Source organism: Anastrepha ludens, chromosome 4 (genome assembly GCF_028408465.1).
Source record: "Anastrepha ludens isolate Willacy chromosome 4, idAnaLude1.1, whole genome shotgun sequence".
Classification (NCBI taxonomy): domain Eukaryota; kingdom Metazoa; phylum Arthropoda; class Insecta; order Diptera; family Tephritidae; genus Anastrepha; species Anastrepha ludens.
Genome location: NC_071500.1, coordinates 62,722,538 through 62,742,865, shown reverse-complemented (window position 1 = coordinate 62,742,865; position 20,328 = coordinate 62,722,538). Strand labels below are relative to the sequence as shown.

Genomic DNA, 20,328 nt, shown 5'->3' with positions numbered 1-20,328 from the left:
GTGCTCCCTTTGCAGATGCAGATTCGATACACTTCGCTGCCGAAAAATGTTACAAAACACCAGAAAAAAATAATAAGTAACGAAAATACTACGCTGTAACTGTTTTAAAATTGCATAACAACCAACCAAAGTAAAAGCGGCAACAACAGCCAACAAGCTTCAAACCTTAACAAATTTGCTGAATTGTGTTTTAATACGCTGTAGGTGAAAGAAATCAAAACGGCTATGAGCAGCTGGGCATTTTGTGGGCCTCAGGTAACCGTCCTACAAAAAAACAGATTAACTTATGTATATGTGCGCGTGTTTTTTGTAGACACAATACATACACAATAAATTTAAACGCATAAAAAAATGAACTGCTCAAATCATAACACCAAGGCAAAGTAAAATCCCTAAGTTTATTTATAGTAAATGCATTCACATATACATACTCATTAGGGTGGCTCGAACTTTTGGCTTACACTCCATTTGTAGGGAAAATTCAAAACATACATAAAGAAGACTAGGGGTTGTAAGCGCCATACTATTAATGCAAGAGCTTTTTTTACTAGTTTGACATCCCTAATCTGGTTTGTGGTGGACATAGTTTTGAATAATGCATTTGTTAGACAATTATAAATAAATATCAGCATTCCCCGCGGAATGCTGGCAATATTAAAAAAAAATTTTAAATAACAATGTTCAATGTTCTAAACTTCTCTTTTTCAAAGTAAATCAGTAATCAAGCTATGATAATAAAAAAAGTGTACAAAAAATGCATATTAACTCTTTGGGGACGGAGCCCTTCGCTGAGGACGAGAGGTATTGGAGTGCGCAGTAAGGAAATAATAATAAGAAATAAATACGTTGAACGTTATTATTACTAAGGCTTTATTTAACACAAGAAAATTGTTTCATAAAATCAAAAAATAATTATAAACAAACTGCCATCACTGTTAATGTTGTAATGGCTGTGTGGTTTCCTTATTGCAAGGACTTCACTTCCTCTAGACGAAGTAAAGCCGTCATCTTCCGTTTTATCAGATTCAAAGTAATATTCTACAGAACTGTCACAATCGTGCGTAGGTTAAAATATAAAATATATAAAAAGCCTGCTGCTTCCTCTGGCAGTGACACTGAGAGACTGAATCGAAGAACTGAAATTCGTTTTGACTCTACCGCCGTCTCACATCGTAAGTTTACATTATAAGGAAGATAAGACTTCATCACTGATGGCCACTAATATCTTTGAATGAAAACGTGACTCTTTTACTATACCTATGCGTAACTTATCGTTCAGAACGACAGACGTCTCGAGCTTTGCAGCTACGAAATAATTTGGGCGGCTATATGCCGACACTTGTCCCCAAAGGGTTAAGAAACCCAAATAAAATTTCAAATAAAAATTGTATTAAATTAGTTTGTTATTGCAAAATAGAAACAGATTATAATTTTAAATAAATAAAGTAAATTTAGGTTAAATATGTCAGAAGGCGATTCTAAAATGGGTCTATGAAAAATATTTTTTAAATTGTGAGAAGTGTTCATATGTATGTACATTCAGATATTGGTTATTTTACTGAATAATTGAACCGATTTTGTTTTATTGACGAATTAAGGGTTCTTGTGAACTGCACATAAAACCTTAAAAACACTGTGCTGTTTGGCCAAGAATCACCGGTCAAGCAGGGTTTGCCAACAAAGTGGGAAGAATTTTAGACCATCAAAAAAAAAGCAATGACATACTTGTTTAAGCATCTCTGTAGTGTAAGTCGAGTGTATTGGGAGAAACAAAATTTGGTTGTTTGTGTTTGGGGAATTCACTAATCAACATTTATTTTTTGTTTAATAAAATTTCATTCAATCAACACAATTTTGTTTTTATTTTGGTTAAAACGTTGTATTTTCGTACAAATCACCCTAATCCACCTACATACATACATACATATAATCCAACTCTTTCTTTTGCCCTTTCTGAGTATGCCGCAAACAGTTAATTTCAAAAACTTGAATTAACAACAGTTGTGATTTCGAGAAGATGGTGAGGCTGGCGTTAACAACCAATGTTGGCTGTTGATATACATACACATATGCGTACACACATACATACATACAGATTTAACTACATTTTGAGAAGCAAGTCGACTAAGATGAGCTACGTTGTTGTTGTTGCGGTGGAAATTTTCGACAACCACTTTGTTAAGCAATCAGTTACAGCTTTACTGGGACTTACGAATGAAGCGGATGTTGTATGTTAGTGCATATCTAGATACATATGTATGCATGTATACATACATACAAATGCGCCTACCATAACCTATTACTGCTGCTGTTACAAATATTCGGTCTTAATATCGGAATGTTAAAATCGAAAGTTGTTTAGAGCGAAAGGCAAGTAAAAGATGCATTAAAAACAAAAACAAAAAAATGAAGATGAGAAGAATGAAGAAAAAATGAAAATATTAACAACAAAAATATGATTGATACAAGTAAGGAAGTACTAAATTCGGTCCAGACCGAACTTTATTATATACACGCGCTCATTTCAGCAAAATTTAAATTAGATTCAAATAAACTCTTAGTGAATGAGAGTTATTGCCTGTAACATCAGACGGACATGAGAAAATTTAGTTTTATCATGTAAAAAGTGGGCGTGATTCTTATTCGATATCAATAATATTATATTTATGTCGAATGTAAATGAAGTGGGGACGTGCAGGTGACGTCTACAAAGTTTGGGCAAGTTTTATTAAGCCGTTGTAGGTGGGTGTGACATCGTCGGGTATTATTTTTTTTGGTTTCATTATTTGTAGCAGATTTGAGTAATTTTGTTTCATTTATAACAGAAATACAACATTTTATTCTTTTTGTATCCTGTAATATGTATTTGTATACTAAGTTTCATTGAAATATATCAGTTTTATATTTTATATTCTTTTGTTTAGTTATTTCAGTAGAGAATATTTTCATCATTACTTTTTTGAGAACCTAAACCGGTCCGAATATCCGGTTATCCATGAAATCGGACTCGACAAAACTTTTGCACACATCGTTTTTATGATATAGGGTGGGCCATGTAAAATTTGCTTTTTGAATCGGCTATAAAAAAAAAAAATCAATATTTTTTCTTTTTTATTTTGAAGATTGAACATTGTCATTTATGAATGAAAAATAATATCGTTCAAATGACTGCTACGACTGGCTTTACAGTAGTCCATATGATCAACCCAATTTTTAAGCACATTTTCAATTGTTTGGGCTCCAATTTCATGAATGGCAACTTCGATTTCGTGTTTTAAATCATCAATCGTCTCGGATGGTTCCCATAGCATTTGTCCTTAACGGCTCCCCACAAAAAATAGTCCAACGGCCTTAAATCACAGCTCCGAGGCGGCCAATTGATATCCGAATTCAAAAACGGTAGCCGTAAGTTCGAGTGTAAGTTTGGCAGTGTGACAAGTTGCACCGTCCTGTGGAAACCAAATATCGTCTATCTCATCCTCTTCAATTTTTGGAAACAAAAACTCGTTGAGCATGTCACGGTAACGCTCGCCATTTACTGTAACCGCGGCTCCTCGCTCATTTTCGAAAAAAATGACTCGATTATGCCGCCAGACCAAAAACCGCACCAAACAGTGACTTGTTGTGGATGCATTTACTTCTCTACAGTAACGTGTGGATTTTCTGAGCCCCAAATCTGACAATTTTGCTTATTGACGTAGCCACCGATGTGAAAATCAGAAAAGAAGAAGAAGGCTTACCACTTTGGAAATAGGTTTTCAGTATTTTCCAATTTTGTTCAAGCGTGTAGCGTCCCATTTCGTAAATGTCAAACCTTTAAGTAAATTATGAACACATTTGACATGTCATTTGTGTTACCATTCTCAAAAAAATAGGTGGTTCAAAAAGCAAACGCTATATGGCCCACCCTGTATTACTTTCTATGTAATTTTACAAGTTTTATAAATTTTTTTGAAAAAATAATTTTTTTGAAGCAAAAATAGTAGGAAAATTCGCCAAAAAATCATTTCTTTTTTTGGAGCATTTTATTCCGCGAATTATTTTTGCCCCGCTGCGACCTTCCTGGAAGAATTAAGTGTACATCCGCCATTTTAAATAATTATTTAAAATAAAAAAAAAACAAATTTATATTATTTTAATGTATAAATAAACTGTATGCCAATGTTGAAAAAAATATATTGACTTCTTCATTTTAAATAATTTCAATGAAAATCAGGGAAAATATGGCCGTTTATAGGTATCATATTAAATATGAAGGTGTAAAGAAATGACTTCCAGCTTTTCTTGTATGCTGTGTAAAAGAGTCATTGCGATATATATTAATATACCCCATATTAATGTTTAGGCAAGCATAGTAAATGGAAAAGTGTAAAGTCGTTTTTTCTCAATTTTTTATTTTTATTTTTTTAGTTACGACGATCGAGCTATATTTAGTTTAAACTTTAGTACAGCTAAGAAATTGCTGATTTGTTGATTTCGTGTGGAAAAGAAAAATTGCAAATTAAGGACACGAATATAAATGCGAGGTGTGTATATGACTTTACGATATATAAAAAATCTTGAAATAGTCTGCTAGAATGTGTTGCGATTAATAATGCGAGAAAATATTTTTTACAAGAAATCACAACTGTAAAAATCAGAGCATAACTCTAGAAGCGCCAACTGAAAGAATGGCAAAATTTACAAGCAATTTATTTGTTAATAGGAACAGATACGAAATATACATATCTAAATATGTTCTAATATATGTACATATGTAGGTTTACTACTTATGTATATTATTGGCATGTTACCGCCAACCACTCTGTATGTAATTAAGCACATACGGATGTTTGTTTGTATGCATGTGTATAATGTATGATAAGCTAAGAAAAGTAGTACAAACCGAATGTTCAAAGTTTCGCTATATTGCTTTATCAGCAACAACAATTTTTTGCATTGTCAATACTTATAACAACTTCACAGAGTTTACCCTGTAGTCGAAAATTCGATCATATAATTAATGTAAGCGTTGCCTTTGATCAAAAATGTGTTTAATATTCCAACTCAACACTTTCTTGTTAGTCTTTGCAATCTCATTACAAAAATTACATAGGTACATATATATTAGTAAATTTTCGCGTCTCGGATAAAGAAAAGAAGCAGTTGTAGCAGTAGTAATATCTGCAACTTCTGTATTGTCATTTTTTTTTTCTGGTCCAAATAATAAAAACACCAATTTTATATAAATATATTAGTTAAGTTTATGTAGTTATAGTTATTTAGTCAAGTTATATTCAATAATAATAGAACACAAGATTGCGTAAAACCCGACCGTGACGTCAACACAGAAAATAAACAAACAAAACGAAGAATAATCGAAAGCAAATGGAAAGCAAGGAAGAAAACTGCTTTGAGGGCTTCATGATCATTCGCACTTTCACAACTTAACACGCGGCACTTAATTTGTATCATTTTGTATAATTCGAAAATCGAATTTTCTAGTTGATTCCCAAACAAGTAATTGCGTGCAGAAAGGTTCGTTTATTTATGGTTTTAAAGTCACTCAAAGCAGCTGATTTTGTCGAATTCACCAAGAATAAAGTAACTGCTCACTGAGGTTGCTACTTTTCTATTCTCTCCGAGTTGTATTCATGATGCGGATCGTTTCTAAATTATCCGCATTACGAAACATAATCACAATGAAAAAAAGTGTAATATGATTATCGAACTTAGTGTCCCAAATATCGATTTCATGAGTTATGTAGGGGTCAAAAAGTGCCCAAGTTCATATGGTAAGTGGAATATCAATTATTCTGGCTTCCTAACCGAAATAGCGTCTCCAGCAGCGTTTTCGAAAAAAAAATTGCGAATGATGCCACCACTACAAAATCGCCTTTAAACTATGTACGAATGCAGTTTTGTGCAATTTATTTCATACTGCTTTGATATGCCACAGAATTTTTGCCATTTTTATACGGTTGCCGTAGCCGAATGTGTTAGTGCGTGTCTACCTTTCGGAGGTGCACAGGTTCGAAATCCCGGGTACGAAACACCAATTGATAAAAAAAGTTTGGAATTGGTAAAAGAAGTTGAAAAAGGCTCCTCATAAAAAACTATCTGCCGTTTGGAGGCGGCGTAAAACTTTAAGTGACTCCATTTGTTATCAAACCACAACACACGCCACCACTATGTGGAGGAGCTCGGTCCAAAAAGGTGTCAGCGCCAAAATTTATACTTATATAACCGATGGTTGACTCTACAAAAACATACGTGGCTATTTGTGTATTGTGGTTAGGATAATATAATATATTTCAAGTTCAAACCAAATTACATAGGCTTTGTCCCACTCAAAACGGGGTCAGAAGACTCCTCCTTCGTCTTTAACCTGTTAAGCGATTAGTTTTTCTTAGACAGCCCGATTTACTGTGCTGAATTAATTTCAAGCGAACAATGTCGATGCAAAACCGGTTTTCAGCCAAATATTGGATTCACCGTGCGCGTTGGCTGATAACGATTATCAGGAAATTCAGTGTTCACGCTTACTTTATAATGTCAAAATAACAGGGAAATTTTCGTTTTTTGCTTAACCCCAAATTTCATGGCAAAGACAATTTCCTTTTTCGGCATGACGCACATATACGACATTAACTAAAAAATGAACTTTTGAAATTTACGCATATATACGACATAATCACTTAACAGGTTAAGTTTGTTTTCAATCAAGCTTTTTTCGATACACATTTCTTAAGTTACTTTATCGGATATGTACACTCTAAATAATTACACCATGCAACAGTAAAATCTATCTAAGTTCGTAATGCTGCATTATCAGTTTTTTGTTTGCTCATCAATTTAATTTTTAGAAAAATCTTTAAGTAAATAAAGACTAAATTTTCAATAAATAGTTATAAATACTTGTGCCCATTATTTGATATTAATATGGATATCAAGCGAAATAGGATATATCCAGGTATTAAGAAAAAATCTTAGTTTACTTTCCACCAGGATAAATATAGTACAATACTGTCTTTTGAGAAATGTATCCTTAAATTCCTTGAAAATTTCTGCTGAATTATTTCGAAAAATATATGTACATACCCCAACTTTGTTTTTCTTGCTGTTTTGTAAAACCCTAAAAAATAGTTAAACTTTTCTATTACGAATAAAAGTGTACGCAATAGATACCTGGTTTTCCCCTTTGAAACCTTAAAACCTTTAAAGTTGATTTTTGTAGTTCAGTGTTACTAATGCGTTTTTTGATTTATCATTTAATAATTTCTACTGTGAATTTTGAGCAAATACACTTTGAGATATCAACGAAAAATGTCTATGCATACATATGTAGGTAGGTACATATGTAGGTGGTACTTATGGCATACTTGTATATACATGCTTATTATTTAAGTACTGTTATTAACCCGGAACTTGAGTTAAGTCCCATAAGGATAACATTTATAGAAAATATACTCTTGTTTAAAGGGTGTTTAAAGAGCTCAAGAACTTAAAATGATAAATGTTGTCGGAATGTTTTTTTGTCTTTAATCTGGCATTTTGATGGTATTTATTTTTTGAATATGAAATCCGGCATATGACCGCTGTGGCCACGATTTACATGTACCATTCGATCTGTCCAATTTTTAACTACTTTTTCCAATAAATCTGACCGTATAGCGTCAATGGTGGCTTGAATATTGCAATGAATCGATTGTTAAACGGAAAGTTGCGCCGTCTTGTTGGAACTAAATGTCTTCGATTTTTAGCTGATTAATTTTTAGAAAAAAAATTGAGTTAACATGGCTGGATAGCGCTCGCCATTCACCAAAATGGCAGCTCCTTCCTCATTTCGAAAGAAATAAGAGCCGATGATACCGCCAGTGCTCTAAGAACTTCGTAAACAGATTAATTTTTTTAAAGTAAATTTCCACAATTTGAAAGCGTTGTTCTAGCGTTATACGATTCATGCCAACACAGTTGCCATTCTCAGCTGTCAAACCATAGTTATCGATATCGACAGTTCTCATGCAGCTAAAAAAAATACCCCATACAAAGACTAACATTTCTACCAAGCTCATTTAGTCCTAAAATAAGTATGTATGTCAATACATACCAATTACCGTTATTGGTAAACTTACTAATTTATTGAATAATTTTGCCTATACATACTACCTTTTGTTCAGGTTAATATTTGTACAAAATTTCATCGCAAAGGGATGGACAGATATCAGGCCGTACTGGAAAACAACTATTGTCAAACTCAAATTGATGAATGACAACAAGGTGTTGTTGCGTACCTCCAACATTAAATTAATGCGTACCTACATATTATATTTTTTTACTATCGAAAAATCAAAATCGATTTTCATCCTCTCTTGAAAATGCAGCGATGCATTCCTTCCCAAAATAAATAATATTTTTATTATAAACTTTCTTCTATCGAAATATTTGTTAAATACTACTAATTTACTATACAGTCATTGTAAGTCAAAAGTAGAGAGTTGCCGGTTTTTGTGCCTTGGCGGACGACAAGTATGTGGCGCCTTCGACTGAAATACTATACACATAATCTATTTTGCTGTCAGTCAAACTCACCGCAACGGACAAGATCGGACCCATTGTGACGGGCCTTTTAGTAAGTTAGTGCGTCACTAAGTTACAGCCAACTGCCGATTTTTCTAATATTCCATCATAATCCACAAGTTTTTCTGCTCTGTGTATTACAACATAATCTTTAATTTACATGTGTGATGTAATGCTTATTTAAGTAGGTTTATATAGTACATATGTATGCAAACTGTTGTGAGCGTCATAAGATAGAAGTATTGCGCCTTTTTTTACGACAACCTACCAACCCAGTTGCACTTGCTCTGCTCATTGCATTTAACTTATTGTTTGTTCCCATTTCTGATGTTTTTTTTTCATTCAATAATTAACATATTTTCATATCGACTGCAGTCATATTACTAGTTACATATGTAGGTACATGTAGACTTAACACATAGACTTAACTATGGATGCCTGTGCATATGTAGGTGCTATACTTACCTTCGCTATGAACACTAAGTAGAATAAAGTTGCGAGCGCATAAGGCCGCAATTGTCGCCCCATTTTATTTGTTTTATTGTGTTTTGGTTTTGCTGAGATTTTTTTTGTTACTGTCAGTCGTCACTTAAATTTTAGCTGTACTTCTCCGGCATGCACATATACCCGACTGCAAGGCGGAAGGAACCACCGCACCGTTCAGAGAGTTATCTGAAATAAAAATGAGAAAATGTTATGAATTTATTGTTATTATATTTTATTATTTATAAAAACAAACAAAAGAGTAAAAATATTATAAACTGATACTAGTGGATATTGGAATTGAAAATGGATGAAATCGGGCAAACCCATGCACCATACAACTTCTGTACGATAATTTTAACATAAAAGTAATAAGAGCTCCTCTGATTCCAAAGCCACAGAGACGTTAAAGGAAATGAAGAAACAAGTTCGCGGAAAAAGCATCAAGTGTTGCAGCATACTGATCTACTATGGAAGAAAAGCTGAGGATAGAAATGTTTAGAAGAACTGTGCCGTCAAAGCACAACGTAACCATGCGAGACAAAGTGTTTACTTTTAGAGCGCGAATAGACCTGAATGTATTTAAATATCTAAATCTGCCCTAAAATAATTAAATGTAAATATATACCGCGGCCACCATAGCCGCTTCATTAATGCGTGACTACCATTCGGAAGTGAACAGGTTGGAAACGCCGGGCACGAGATACCAAACGATAGAAAAGTTTATTTCTAAAAGCGGTCACTCCTCGGCAGACAGTGGCAAACCTTCGAGTGAATTTCTGCCATAAAAAACCTTCTCATGAAAAACCATCTGCCGTTCGGGGTCGGCTTAAAACTGTAGGTGCCTCCATTGGTGGGAAATGTCAAGATGTACTTCTTGAGAGATGTCGGCTTGAACGCAGTATTGGTAAAAACAGGAGAGTGAACTCTTTGGCAGGCCATACGATTTCTGCAATTCTACAGATCATTTTCAAAGCACACTTGATTTCAACACATATGTATGTATCAGGTCAGTCAATAAGTTCGTGCGTATTTTACCCATAATTTCACTTTTGTACGATTGTTGCATACAAAAAATTATTCGCGGAATATAACGGAACTATTTATATTTTCATTGATATATTGTGCATTCAACAAGTGATTTTAATCGTGGATAGAAGCAAGTGTTGTTAAAAAATAAAATGGAATCTTCAAACTCGTATAAGAAGCATATTTTGTATTTTTTTTATAAAAGTGGTAAAAATGCAACAACTGGTGCTGCAGAAATAAACACTGTTCACGAAGAGGATACCGTGAGTGTAAGGAGGATGGTCGTCCTTAAGTCTTTAACTCCGACGCCTTGCTCGAACTCGTGGAAGCTGAGCCACATTTGACAGTCGATATGATAGCTCAGAGGTTAAATTCATCTCATGGAACAGTTCACAGGCACCTGGTTCAGTTGGGAAAGGTTTCAAAGCTGGGAAAATGGGTTCCGCATAGACTTTCCGTCGCCAACCTTCAGCAGCGAGTGAATGTGCCTTCTCAGCTGCTGCAACGACTTGAAAATGAAAGTTTTTTGAACCGTATCGTTACTGGTGATGAAAAATGGGTCCTTTACAATAATCCTGTTCGCAAACGCCAATGGTTAGATAAAGATGAAACACCAGAACCGACCCCTAGAGATGGCCTTCACCCCAAGAAAATTCTCCTGTCTGTTTGGTGGGTTATGGCCGGTATTGTATATTATGGAATTTCTGGAACCCAACCAGACGATAACTGCTGATTATTATTCCCATCAGCTATCAAACCTGAATGAGGCACTTAAAAAAATCGACCGTCTTTAGAGAACAGCCACAAAGTTTTGTTTCACCACGACAACGCAAGATCTCATACCGCAAGGTAAACATTAGGCAAGCTGAAGGAGCTCCGATGGGAGCTAATGCAAATTGACTAATTACTATCAACGAAGTATACGTTTACATGTACACGTATGGAAATATCTATGTACATACAAATTGACCTTCATCATACATTTGTGGAGCATTTGTTTCATGCTTTTAAACCAAATTAAATACTTATTTTCTTCCAAAGATAAAGAAATACGAGTACCTACATATATAGGAGGAGCAGTGCAGAAAGTTCTTCATTTTCCGTTGGTGCAATTCGGTTCATACTCATTTTAGTTGCATGTAAGGGAATATTTGGCAGAAAATGAACTCAAAACTGAGCCAAGGTGGAAACAATTGTATTTTTTTAAATTATCAATATGATTGTATGGAGGAGGTGTGGGCCTGAGATTGGCAACTCAAAAACAAGTGTGTATATGTAGATATCATAAGCTAAACGACAGTACTGTTACTATCAATAACCACTATCAGCTCGCATGCAATAACAATCTTCGAAGTCTGATAGCTGGCAGAGTATACCATACTGGCACATACAATTGTTTGGTATCAGGAGTATTTACACAACAGTGCTCCTAGATAAGGTTACTAAATAAGTATTTTTGAATACAGATAAGAACAATTTTGAGTGGTGACACTTTCGAGATATAAATTGGCCTGCTACTGTAGTTATGTACATACATATGTATGTAGGTATGTATACATATGTCGATTTCAAAGAAAAGATCAATAAATATGGTATTTCTTAGTCGAAAATATCTCGATATTACTATTTATCTAGCTATTACTACAAGTATTTTTGCTTTCGATTTACTGTTTCATGGCCATTGAAAATGGCTTTCTTGGTTTATTCGTAAGTCGCGATTTGCGGTTTGACATTCACCAATGCGAATACATTGAAAAATTTACCGTTGCACAAATCAATGCGCGCTGTAGCGACAAAGTGAGAGCACTATGGACCACTTTCTATTTTCACTACAAAAACAACAAGTAGGTATACAGCAAATTCATTGGCAGGCAACTAACTGAAAGGCAGGCGACTGAAGCAAAAACGAACAAACAAAACACGAACTAAGCAATTTTGTTTGTAGGCAATTGATACTACAAACAAGAGTGATGTGTTTGTTTTTTTTCGTGAACAAAAGAGGGGCTGTGAAGCGATGCAACGATAGAGATTCAACAATGGGACATTTACAAAAACAAAAGAAGAAGTAGCCAGAGCTGCATGCAGTAACATCAACAACGCCAACGCAAATAAGATAAATATAATGAATTCACACATACACAAATACACAGTCTGCATTCATTTAAGTTTCGTAGTATTACGTAGGGCTGAGTTGGGATGACAGCGGGAGGGTAAATATTCAAATGTCACCACATATGTACTTATGTGTATAAGGAATGTATGCAAATACATACATGAAATCGATTAAAAATTTAATGATACGACTTCGCAGATTATATACATATGTATATACTATATATAATTGGCGCGTACACCCTTTTTGGGTGTTTGGCCGAGCTCCTCCTCCTATTTGTGGTGTGCGTCTTGATGTTGTTCCACAAATGGAGGGACCTACAGTTTTAAGCCGACTCCGAACGGCAGATATTTTTTTATGAGGAGCTTTTTCATGGCAGAAATACACTCGCAGGTTTGCCATTGCCTGCCGAGGGGCGACCGCTATTAGGAAAATGTTTTTCATAACTTTTTTTTTTTTGATGTTCCACCGAGATTCGAACCAACGTTCTCTCTGTGAATTCCGAATGGTAGTCAAGCACCAATCCATTCGGCTACGGCGCCCGCCCGCAGATTAAGAATTCAAAATAAAGGCTTTTTTATAAGAGGTATTATTTTGATATTCAAAGAAAAATTATATTTTTCAATATAATATATATGGTCGGATGTTTATTTCATTATAAAGAGGACGGTATGCTGTTAAAAGTGGAAAATAACATGAGCCAAATGACCACCACGACCACGCTTGCAGGACAATATCTATTTTCTATAATCGAATTGCAAAGTGGCTGCCCTATGTCCTCGATAGCCTCACGAATTTCATCTTTGAGGTCTTGAATCGAGCCTGGGCTGTTGGCGTTGACCTTCTCTTTCACGTGGCCTCAAAAAAAAAAGTCACAAGGTGTTTAATCACAAGATGACGGTGGCCAATTGTGATCACCTCTTCGAGAGATAACACGGTCCGAAAACTTTTCACGTAAAAGATCAATGGTTTCGTTGCTTGTGTGGCATGTAGCGCCGTCTTTTTGAAAATAACCGTTGTCCAGATCAATACCATCCAATTCCGGCCATAAAAAATCGTTAATCATCTCTCGATAGCGCAATCCATTCACCGTGTTATTGGAAAACCCTTTACATACAAACTTGTAAGTGCATTCACATAGAGATATGGTCTATATAAATGCGTTACGTATACAACTATGAGAGCAGCTTAATCTCGCAGATTTTTACTTTTGATTTGGAAGCATACTAATGATTAATTATACATAATTTAAAAAAAATGTCGAAGATCCGCTTTTATAATATAAAAATAGTTATATTGTGATGCAAATAAAGCATACCTTTTTAGAAAGCTTTTTATGGTCAAAAATACTTTCAGAAACTTACTGAAAGTTCACCATCAATGAAAACGAACATATTCACAATTTTTTATGAGTTATAGTCGCGAAGCTGAGTAATACAGGGTGGGCCATGTAAAATTTGCTTTTTGAATCGGCAATAAAAAAAAACTGATCAATATTTTTTCAAACTTTTTTTTTTATTTTGAAGATTGAACATTGTCATTTATGAATGAAAAATAATATCGTTCAAATGACTGTCCCGACTGGCTTACTTTTTTACTTACTATTCGATCAACCCAATTTTTAAGCACATTTTCAATTGTTTGGGCTCCAATTTCATGAATGGCAACTTCGATTTCGTGTTTTAAAGCATCAATCGTCTCTGGATGGTTCACATAGCATTTGTCCTTAACGGCTCCCCACAAAAAATAGTCCAACGGGCTTACATCACAGCTCCGAGGCGGCAAACTATTATCGGAATTTCGGTTGATTATTCGGTTTTCAAAAACGGTAGCCAAAAGTTCGAGTGTAACTTTGGCAGTGTGACAAGTTCCACCGTCCTGTTGAAACCAAATGTCGTCCATGTCATCCTCTTCAATTTTTGGAAAAAACTCGTTGATCATGTCAAGGGAACGCTCGCCATTTACCGTTACCACGGCTCCTCGCTCATTTTCGAATAAAAAATGGCCCGATGATGCCGCCAGACCAAAAGCCGCACCAAACAGTGACTCGTTGTGGATGCATTTGCTTCTCTACAGTAACGTGTGGATTTTCTGAACCCAAAATCTGACAATTTTGCTTATTGACGTAGCCACCGATGTGAAAATCAGAAAAGAAGAAGAAGGCTCACCACTTTGGAAATAGGTTTTCAGTATTTCCCAATTTTGTTCAAGCGTATAGCGTCCCATTTCGTAAATGTCAAACCTTTAAGTAAATTATGAACCCATTTGACATGTCATTTGCGTTACCATTCTCAAAAAAATAGGTGGTTCAAAAAGCAAACGCTATATGGCCCACCTTGTACATAGACTAACTACAAAAAAATATTTCAAACTTTATAATTTTAAGTGGCAGTAACCAACTCACCCTAGTGCCATTCAACAACTATCTAGCGCATAATATAACCGATTGAAGGAGGTAGTTCGTTTTGCCCTCGTTCACCACCTGATCCATTCGCTCTGCTTCTTTATCCAGTTTGGAAAAGGCAGAATTAACAACGAGGTTCTTAAGGCCGATGGTGTCAATATCGTCGGCATACGCCAACAATTGTACGCTCTTATAAAAAATTGCGCCTGAACAATTCAGTTCTGCGGCTTGCGCGATTTTTCCCAGCAGTAGGTTAAAGAAGTCACGACAGCGAGCATTTATCAGCAGCTATTAGAGCCTCGGTAGCGTTCTCACGTCAGTCGGTTCTATGTGATACGGATGGCCCAGAATTATATCCAGCCAAGTTATGTTTTATACCATTACAATAATAACATCAAAGAGTCCAGGCACTCAAAATATTTAGAGTCTAGCTAATAAACCCATGTGAGCTAACTCAAAAGCTCACTTAACTTAACTACTTTTCAAAAAATATGCCATTCAGGAAAGAATAATTTGGAAATGGCCTAAGGAGGTGTGGTTCACAAAAGTTATATAGCGAAGCATTTATTCATTCTCCCAGATTAAGCCTTATTAGCGAGTGCTGTACTGTTGTCCCGATAAAAAAAAAACCTTATTAGATTGTTATTTCTTTCTTTATTTGAAGGTCTAAACAACTTTATGATATAAAACAATCATGAAAGTTTTGAAAACGGTATAAGGCTTAAAAATATATCAAAGAGAAATAATAATTTCATATTTAATTTGACATCAGTTTTTCTTTGGATTTACGAACTTTATGATCTCCTGGCATTTTAATTTCAATATTAAATTTTTGAAAGCATTTCTATATATTTAGATAATGCACAAGGTACCCTTAAATATCGTATTGTCTTACGTCGTACAGTTTTTAACCGTGAAATTAATCTTTGGATATTTTTAAACTACAACCAACTATAATTTAATTTGAACCCTCTAAATATATAACATTTTTACGAAATACGACAATAAGATACTTTTGACACCGTTGCGAATATCCTAGTAATTTGCTACAGATAGTTATAAAGCTCTCGAAAATATCGTTCAGATTTTTTAATTTAAAATTATGACTAATGACCACATTCTATTCCGGTCATCTGTTATATATTCATCTGTTAATATATTATATTACTTGGTAATGCTAAAAAATATTTTTTTCCTACTAAAACCAATTTTTATGGCGTGTATGAAGGATTAAAAGCAAGACATTCACTCACTTTTATCATGAATTTGAGTATTTCACATTTAGCAATATCAGTTTATTTATATTTTTTCTTTTTTCCTTTTAATGTCTTTTCTTCGAAATTAAAAATAGCACGTATTTAAATTTTTTAACATTTTTCTATCACCAATCACTATTTGTTAATAGAAATTCAGTTCGTTCTAGTACACGTGACTCCTAACAACACAATTGACACGTTTCCTTCTCACAAATGCAAGTATATACATACATATGTATGTACAACATATAACGTCGGTTTATCCGCTACGCGTGTGTAACTTGCAAAGACAACGACGACGCAATACTAACAGTCAAATAATGACTAACTGGACACGCACAGTTAGTTACGGCCACAACACTACCCACTGACCGACCGACCGACCGGCCGATCCAATATTAAACTAAAGATGCTGCGCACCAAAAGAAAATGAAGTAGAAAAAGCAATTTCAATAAATGTGTAGCAAATGCAGATGCGCCACTCGTAAATGCGATTATATATATGCAAGCATTTCTATATACAAGGAATGAAGAAGCGCAGATAGACGAAAAGAAGATATATACGTATGTACATATACATATGTATGTGTGTACATAAATAAATACAAAAGTAAAGAAATGAAATTCATGGAAGAAAAGAATATGCCGCAAACTGGCTTCGCCTAAAGCCACATATTGCACTTCAACAGCATAACGACTCTAAACGCACGCACACAGGTGTGCTTTTCATGGTAGAAATATTTGTATAGCTATGTTTATGTATGAAGCAAGCAAGTATAAATATTTAAATGTAAAATTTTATACTACAATGTACATACATATGTTGTGCATAATGAGCGAGAGGAATGTCACTTTCCACTTGCGAAAATGTGTGAGATGCGTCGCATCTATTTACTACAACCCGCCGCGACGTCGGTTAGCCTACATGGCGTATGTGTAACCTGTTATGAGTACAATGTGCTGTTATGCGTGTTTTTTTATTTTATTTTTTATTTCTAGCATTTATGCATTTGTCAACAAAATAAGTAAAGAAAGTTAACAAAATTTAAAAAGCAAAATATAAGCAAAAAGTATTCGGTGTGCGCGTTAATGTTTTTTTGATGTACCTATTATTATTTTTTACTAACTCTTAGTAATGAAAGCTGTTGTTTATGTAGTCACCTTTTGTTTTTCATTTGAAAGGAAATTTAATTACCGCGTCTTTTTGGTGGTCAACTAAGCCATATGTTGTTAGCATGGTTTTAGAGCAGCAGCAATGACCGACCGGCATGGGACTATTTCATCGAACAACATGTTGAGTGTTTCAACTTTAGCTACTCGTTTGTATCTAAGTGTTACAAGTATATTATTATACAAGTTTAGTGTCACCATTAAACCGGGTTAACTTAAATATTTAAAATCTCTTGAATTAAAAGAAAAAATTTTTTTTTCTAGAACGCGTTCAAACAAACTAAGAGTGGAAGTGAATTGTAGATATTAAACCAAAAAAGAGGAGAAAAAGCTTATGAACATATAGTAAGATTTCCCAAGATTAAATTTTTCCTTTTATGTAAGCTATAGAGGACTGTATGAAACACCAAAATGATAGAAAAAGGCTTTTTAGTAGCAGTCGCTCGTCGGCAGACAATTGCAAACTTCCGACTGTATTTCCGCCATGAAAAATTTTCTCACAAAAAATATCAGCCATTCGGAGTCGGCTTAAAACTGGGACCTACAGTTTGTTCCATCAATAGACACGCCACAAATAGGAGGAGGAGCTCAACCAATCACCTAACAAAAGTGTAAGCTCCAATTATAAAATAAAAATAAAACTTTAGATGAAAAACATACAACAATAAAAGGGGCGTACGCATGCGAGGGGCTTTGTTCTATTTGAAAATGTAATTTACTTCGAAATTTGTTACTCTTAAAATCAATTCCATGTAACTAAGTCCACATCTCCAGGTCTGTATTACAAGGTCTCCAGGCCTGTACTACAAAGAATATATTCACTCATTGTTGTGAATCAATATATTGGAGATTAAAACTAAATTTGGTTCTATTGCTTCAGATTGAAATTTGCCTTAATAAAATCTGTTGATTTGCTCGAATCAATTGGAATATGTACAATATAATATGTCACAATCATTTAAACTGATTAGCTTTTATAAGAAGTTTAGATAATTTTTGTTTTGGCCCCGGTGATCACTAATTTCTGTGGGCAATTGCTTGAAGATATATTAAGTATACAGAATTTTTTTTGGAAGATTATGTAACATTTTGCTTTTATTTTTAAGGCCCTATATTAGATATCAAAAATATTTGTAGCTATTTGTAGCTTACATGTGAATGTTTATTAGTTGGTATGGTCTAGCTAAATGGCGCTGGAGTCAAGATATTTCTACAAAAATTTATTGGCCGCGCCATCCGATTTCATTTTCAGAACGTATAACGGCTACATGGCAGTTATTGGGGGCCCCCATAGTCCAACGGGTTGGCGCGTATCTGCCATTGGGTAGTGCACGAGTTCGGAGCCCCGGTCATGAAACACTAAATTACAGAAAAAGCTCCTCATAAAAAAACATCTGTCGTTCGAAGGCGGCATAAAACATCAACATCAAACACCAAAAACAGGAGGAGAAGCTGGGGCAAACACTCTATAATGGGTGTAAGTGCCAATTATATATAACGGGTATTATAAAAGTCCATTTGTGGAACAACATCAAGATGCACACCACAAATAGGAGGAGGAGCTCGGCCAAACACCCAAAAAGGGTGTACGCGCCAATTATATATGTATATATATATTTCAAAGGAATAATTCTTAGACGATACCTTTTTTATGTCATCTTTAGTATTAGTCAAGTAGACAGATGTACAATTTTACATGCGCGTTAAAATCATTGAAACTTATTATGAAGAAACATATTGGAAAATTCGTAATTTTTTTGGTGGACATAATCATCTAAATTAGTCAATAATTCACAGTTTGGTGCAAAGATTTCAAGAAACTAGCTCTGTCAAGGATAGAAAAAGCACTGGCAGACCAAAAATTGGAAGTCCTGTGGATTGTTGCTGTAGCGCAAAGTTTTGCTGATTATCCTTCAACATCGATATCCTGACGTTCTCAACAACATTTAAATGATGTAATTTTTCACATATAATTCTTAAAAGTCATATTTTGAATATAAATAGTGAAATCCGAAAGAATCTCATTTTTTGCATGTTTTATTTTAAAACAACATCTAGGCGTGTGTTTGGAAAGCCCTTTATATATATATAACAGTTGCAAAAGAAAAAATATGTTTGCAAAAACGGCGTTAGGTTGTGATATTTCTAATAAATGTATTTATGCAAAAAAAAAACAATGTTGCTGTAGCAAACCAGACATGTTTTTGTTATTATAAAGATAATATTATCTAAGGTATAGAGTGGGCTTTGTTTTTATTGCGTCCCATGTTGATAAGTTATGAACTTTGCGACCCAAAAAATGTAAGGAAAATTAAATTAAATTTTACATATAGGTATACACGTACATAAAATACGTATAAAAGTGCATACAATTGGCACGTAAGCAAATAGTAACCGAGATTCAACTTTGGCCGTACCATATAAATCTTCGATAACGATAGGAGTTGAAGTAAAAAGTCACTTCTATATATTAATTAGAATACTTAAAGGAATAAAAACAATTAAAATAACAATAAATAACAAATATGTATATTTGAAGTGCATACATATGTATGTACGACATTTTAAATCAGCCTATTGAGTGCTAAACAAATTCCGGGTTCTATTCAAGCAGCAGTCATGCATGTATGTTTGAAAGTATTTATGTATGAGTACATGTGTTTTACAAAGCACGTGTATACTCATAACCAGTTGCTTCGTCGCTACATGGCCAAATAGCGCAAGGCGCACTTGAGAAGGCCACTGATATACCAGCTGTTGCCGCTACTGCCGCTATTAGGCAAGTGTGCTAGTAACCTACTGAAATGGTAAACAGTGCAATCATGCCGACATGGCAAGTAGCGACCTAGCTGAGCATTGTGACTGACTGGTCACATTTCAGTTTGCATCTCTATCTCTAACACTTGGTGACTGCAATGCTGATAATGCGTTTAATTATGACTAACAATGTGGACGGAAAATTGTTTAAATACTCGTATCAATATAATGTGCCAGTCAAGTATATACATTCCGTCAAAAAAGTTCTGGGAATTATTGAATAAAACGCAAAATAATTGTATAATTATTAAAATGTATTTTGTCGCCTTCAAAATAGGCTCCATTCCAAGCAATACACATATGCCAACGATTAGTCCAGTTATCAAAGAACCTTTTAAACGCGTTCGAAGAGATCCTCTTCAGCTCGTTCAGCGAATTCTCCTTAATGGCCTCTATCGACTCAAAGCGACGTCCGCGGAGAGGCAATTTAAGTTTTGGGAAAAGGAAAAAGTCACAGGGGCCTAATCCGGTAAATACGATGGTTGTTCGATGACATT

At 34.7% G+C, this 20,328-nt stretch overlaps 1 protein-coding gene across 2 annotated transcripts in view; it reads right to left on the bottom strand.

The window, feature by feature from the left end:
* LOC128859560 (cuticlin-4) overlaps positions 1-20,328 on the bottom strand; it is a 56,866-nt gene that overhangs the window by 3,252 nt on the left and 33,286 nt on the right. The window contains exons 1-2 of one of the 2 annotated variants that reach the window (XM_054096476.1): positions 15,842-16,200; positions 9,025-9,231 (exon numbers count right to left, since the gene is read on the bottom strand). In XM_054096476.1, the coding sequence (XP_053952451.1) occupies positions 9,025-9,087 (63 nt within the window). In that variant the 5' untranslated portion in view covers positions 9,088-9,231; positions 15,842-16,200. Of the gene's footprint in view, positions 1-9,024; positions 9,232-15,841; positions 16,201-20,328 lie in introns of those variants that run through there. The other variant, XM_054096477.1, reaches the window with a different exon arrangement.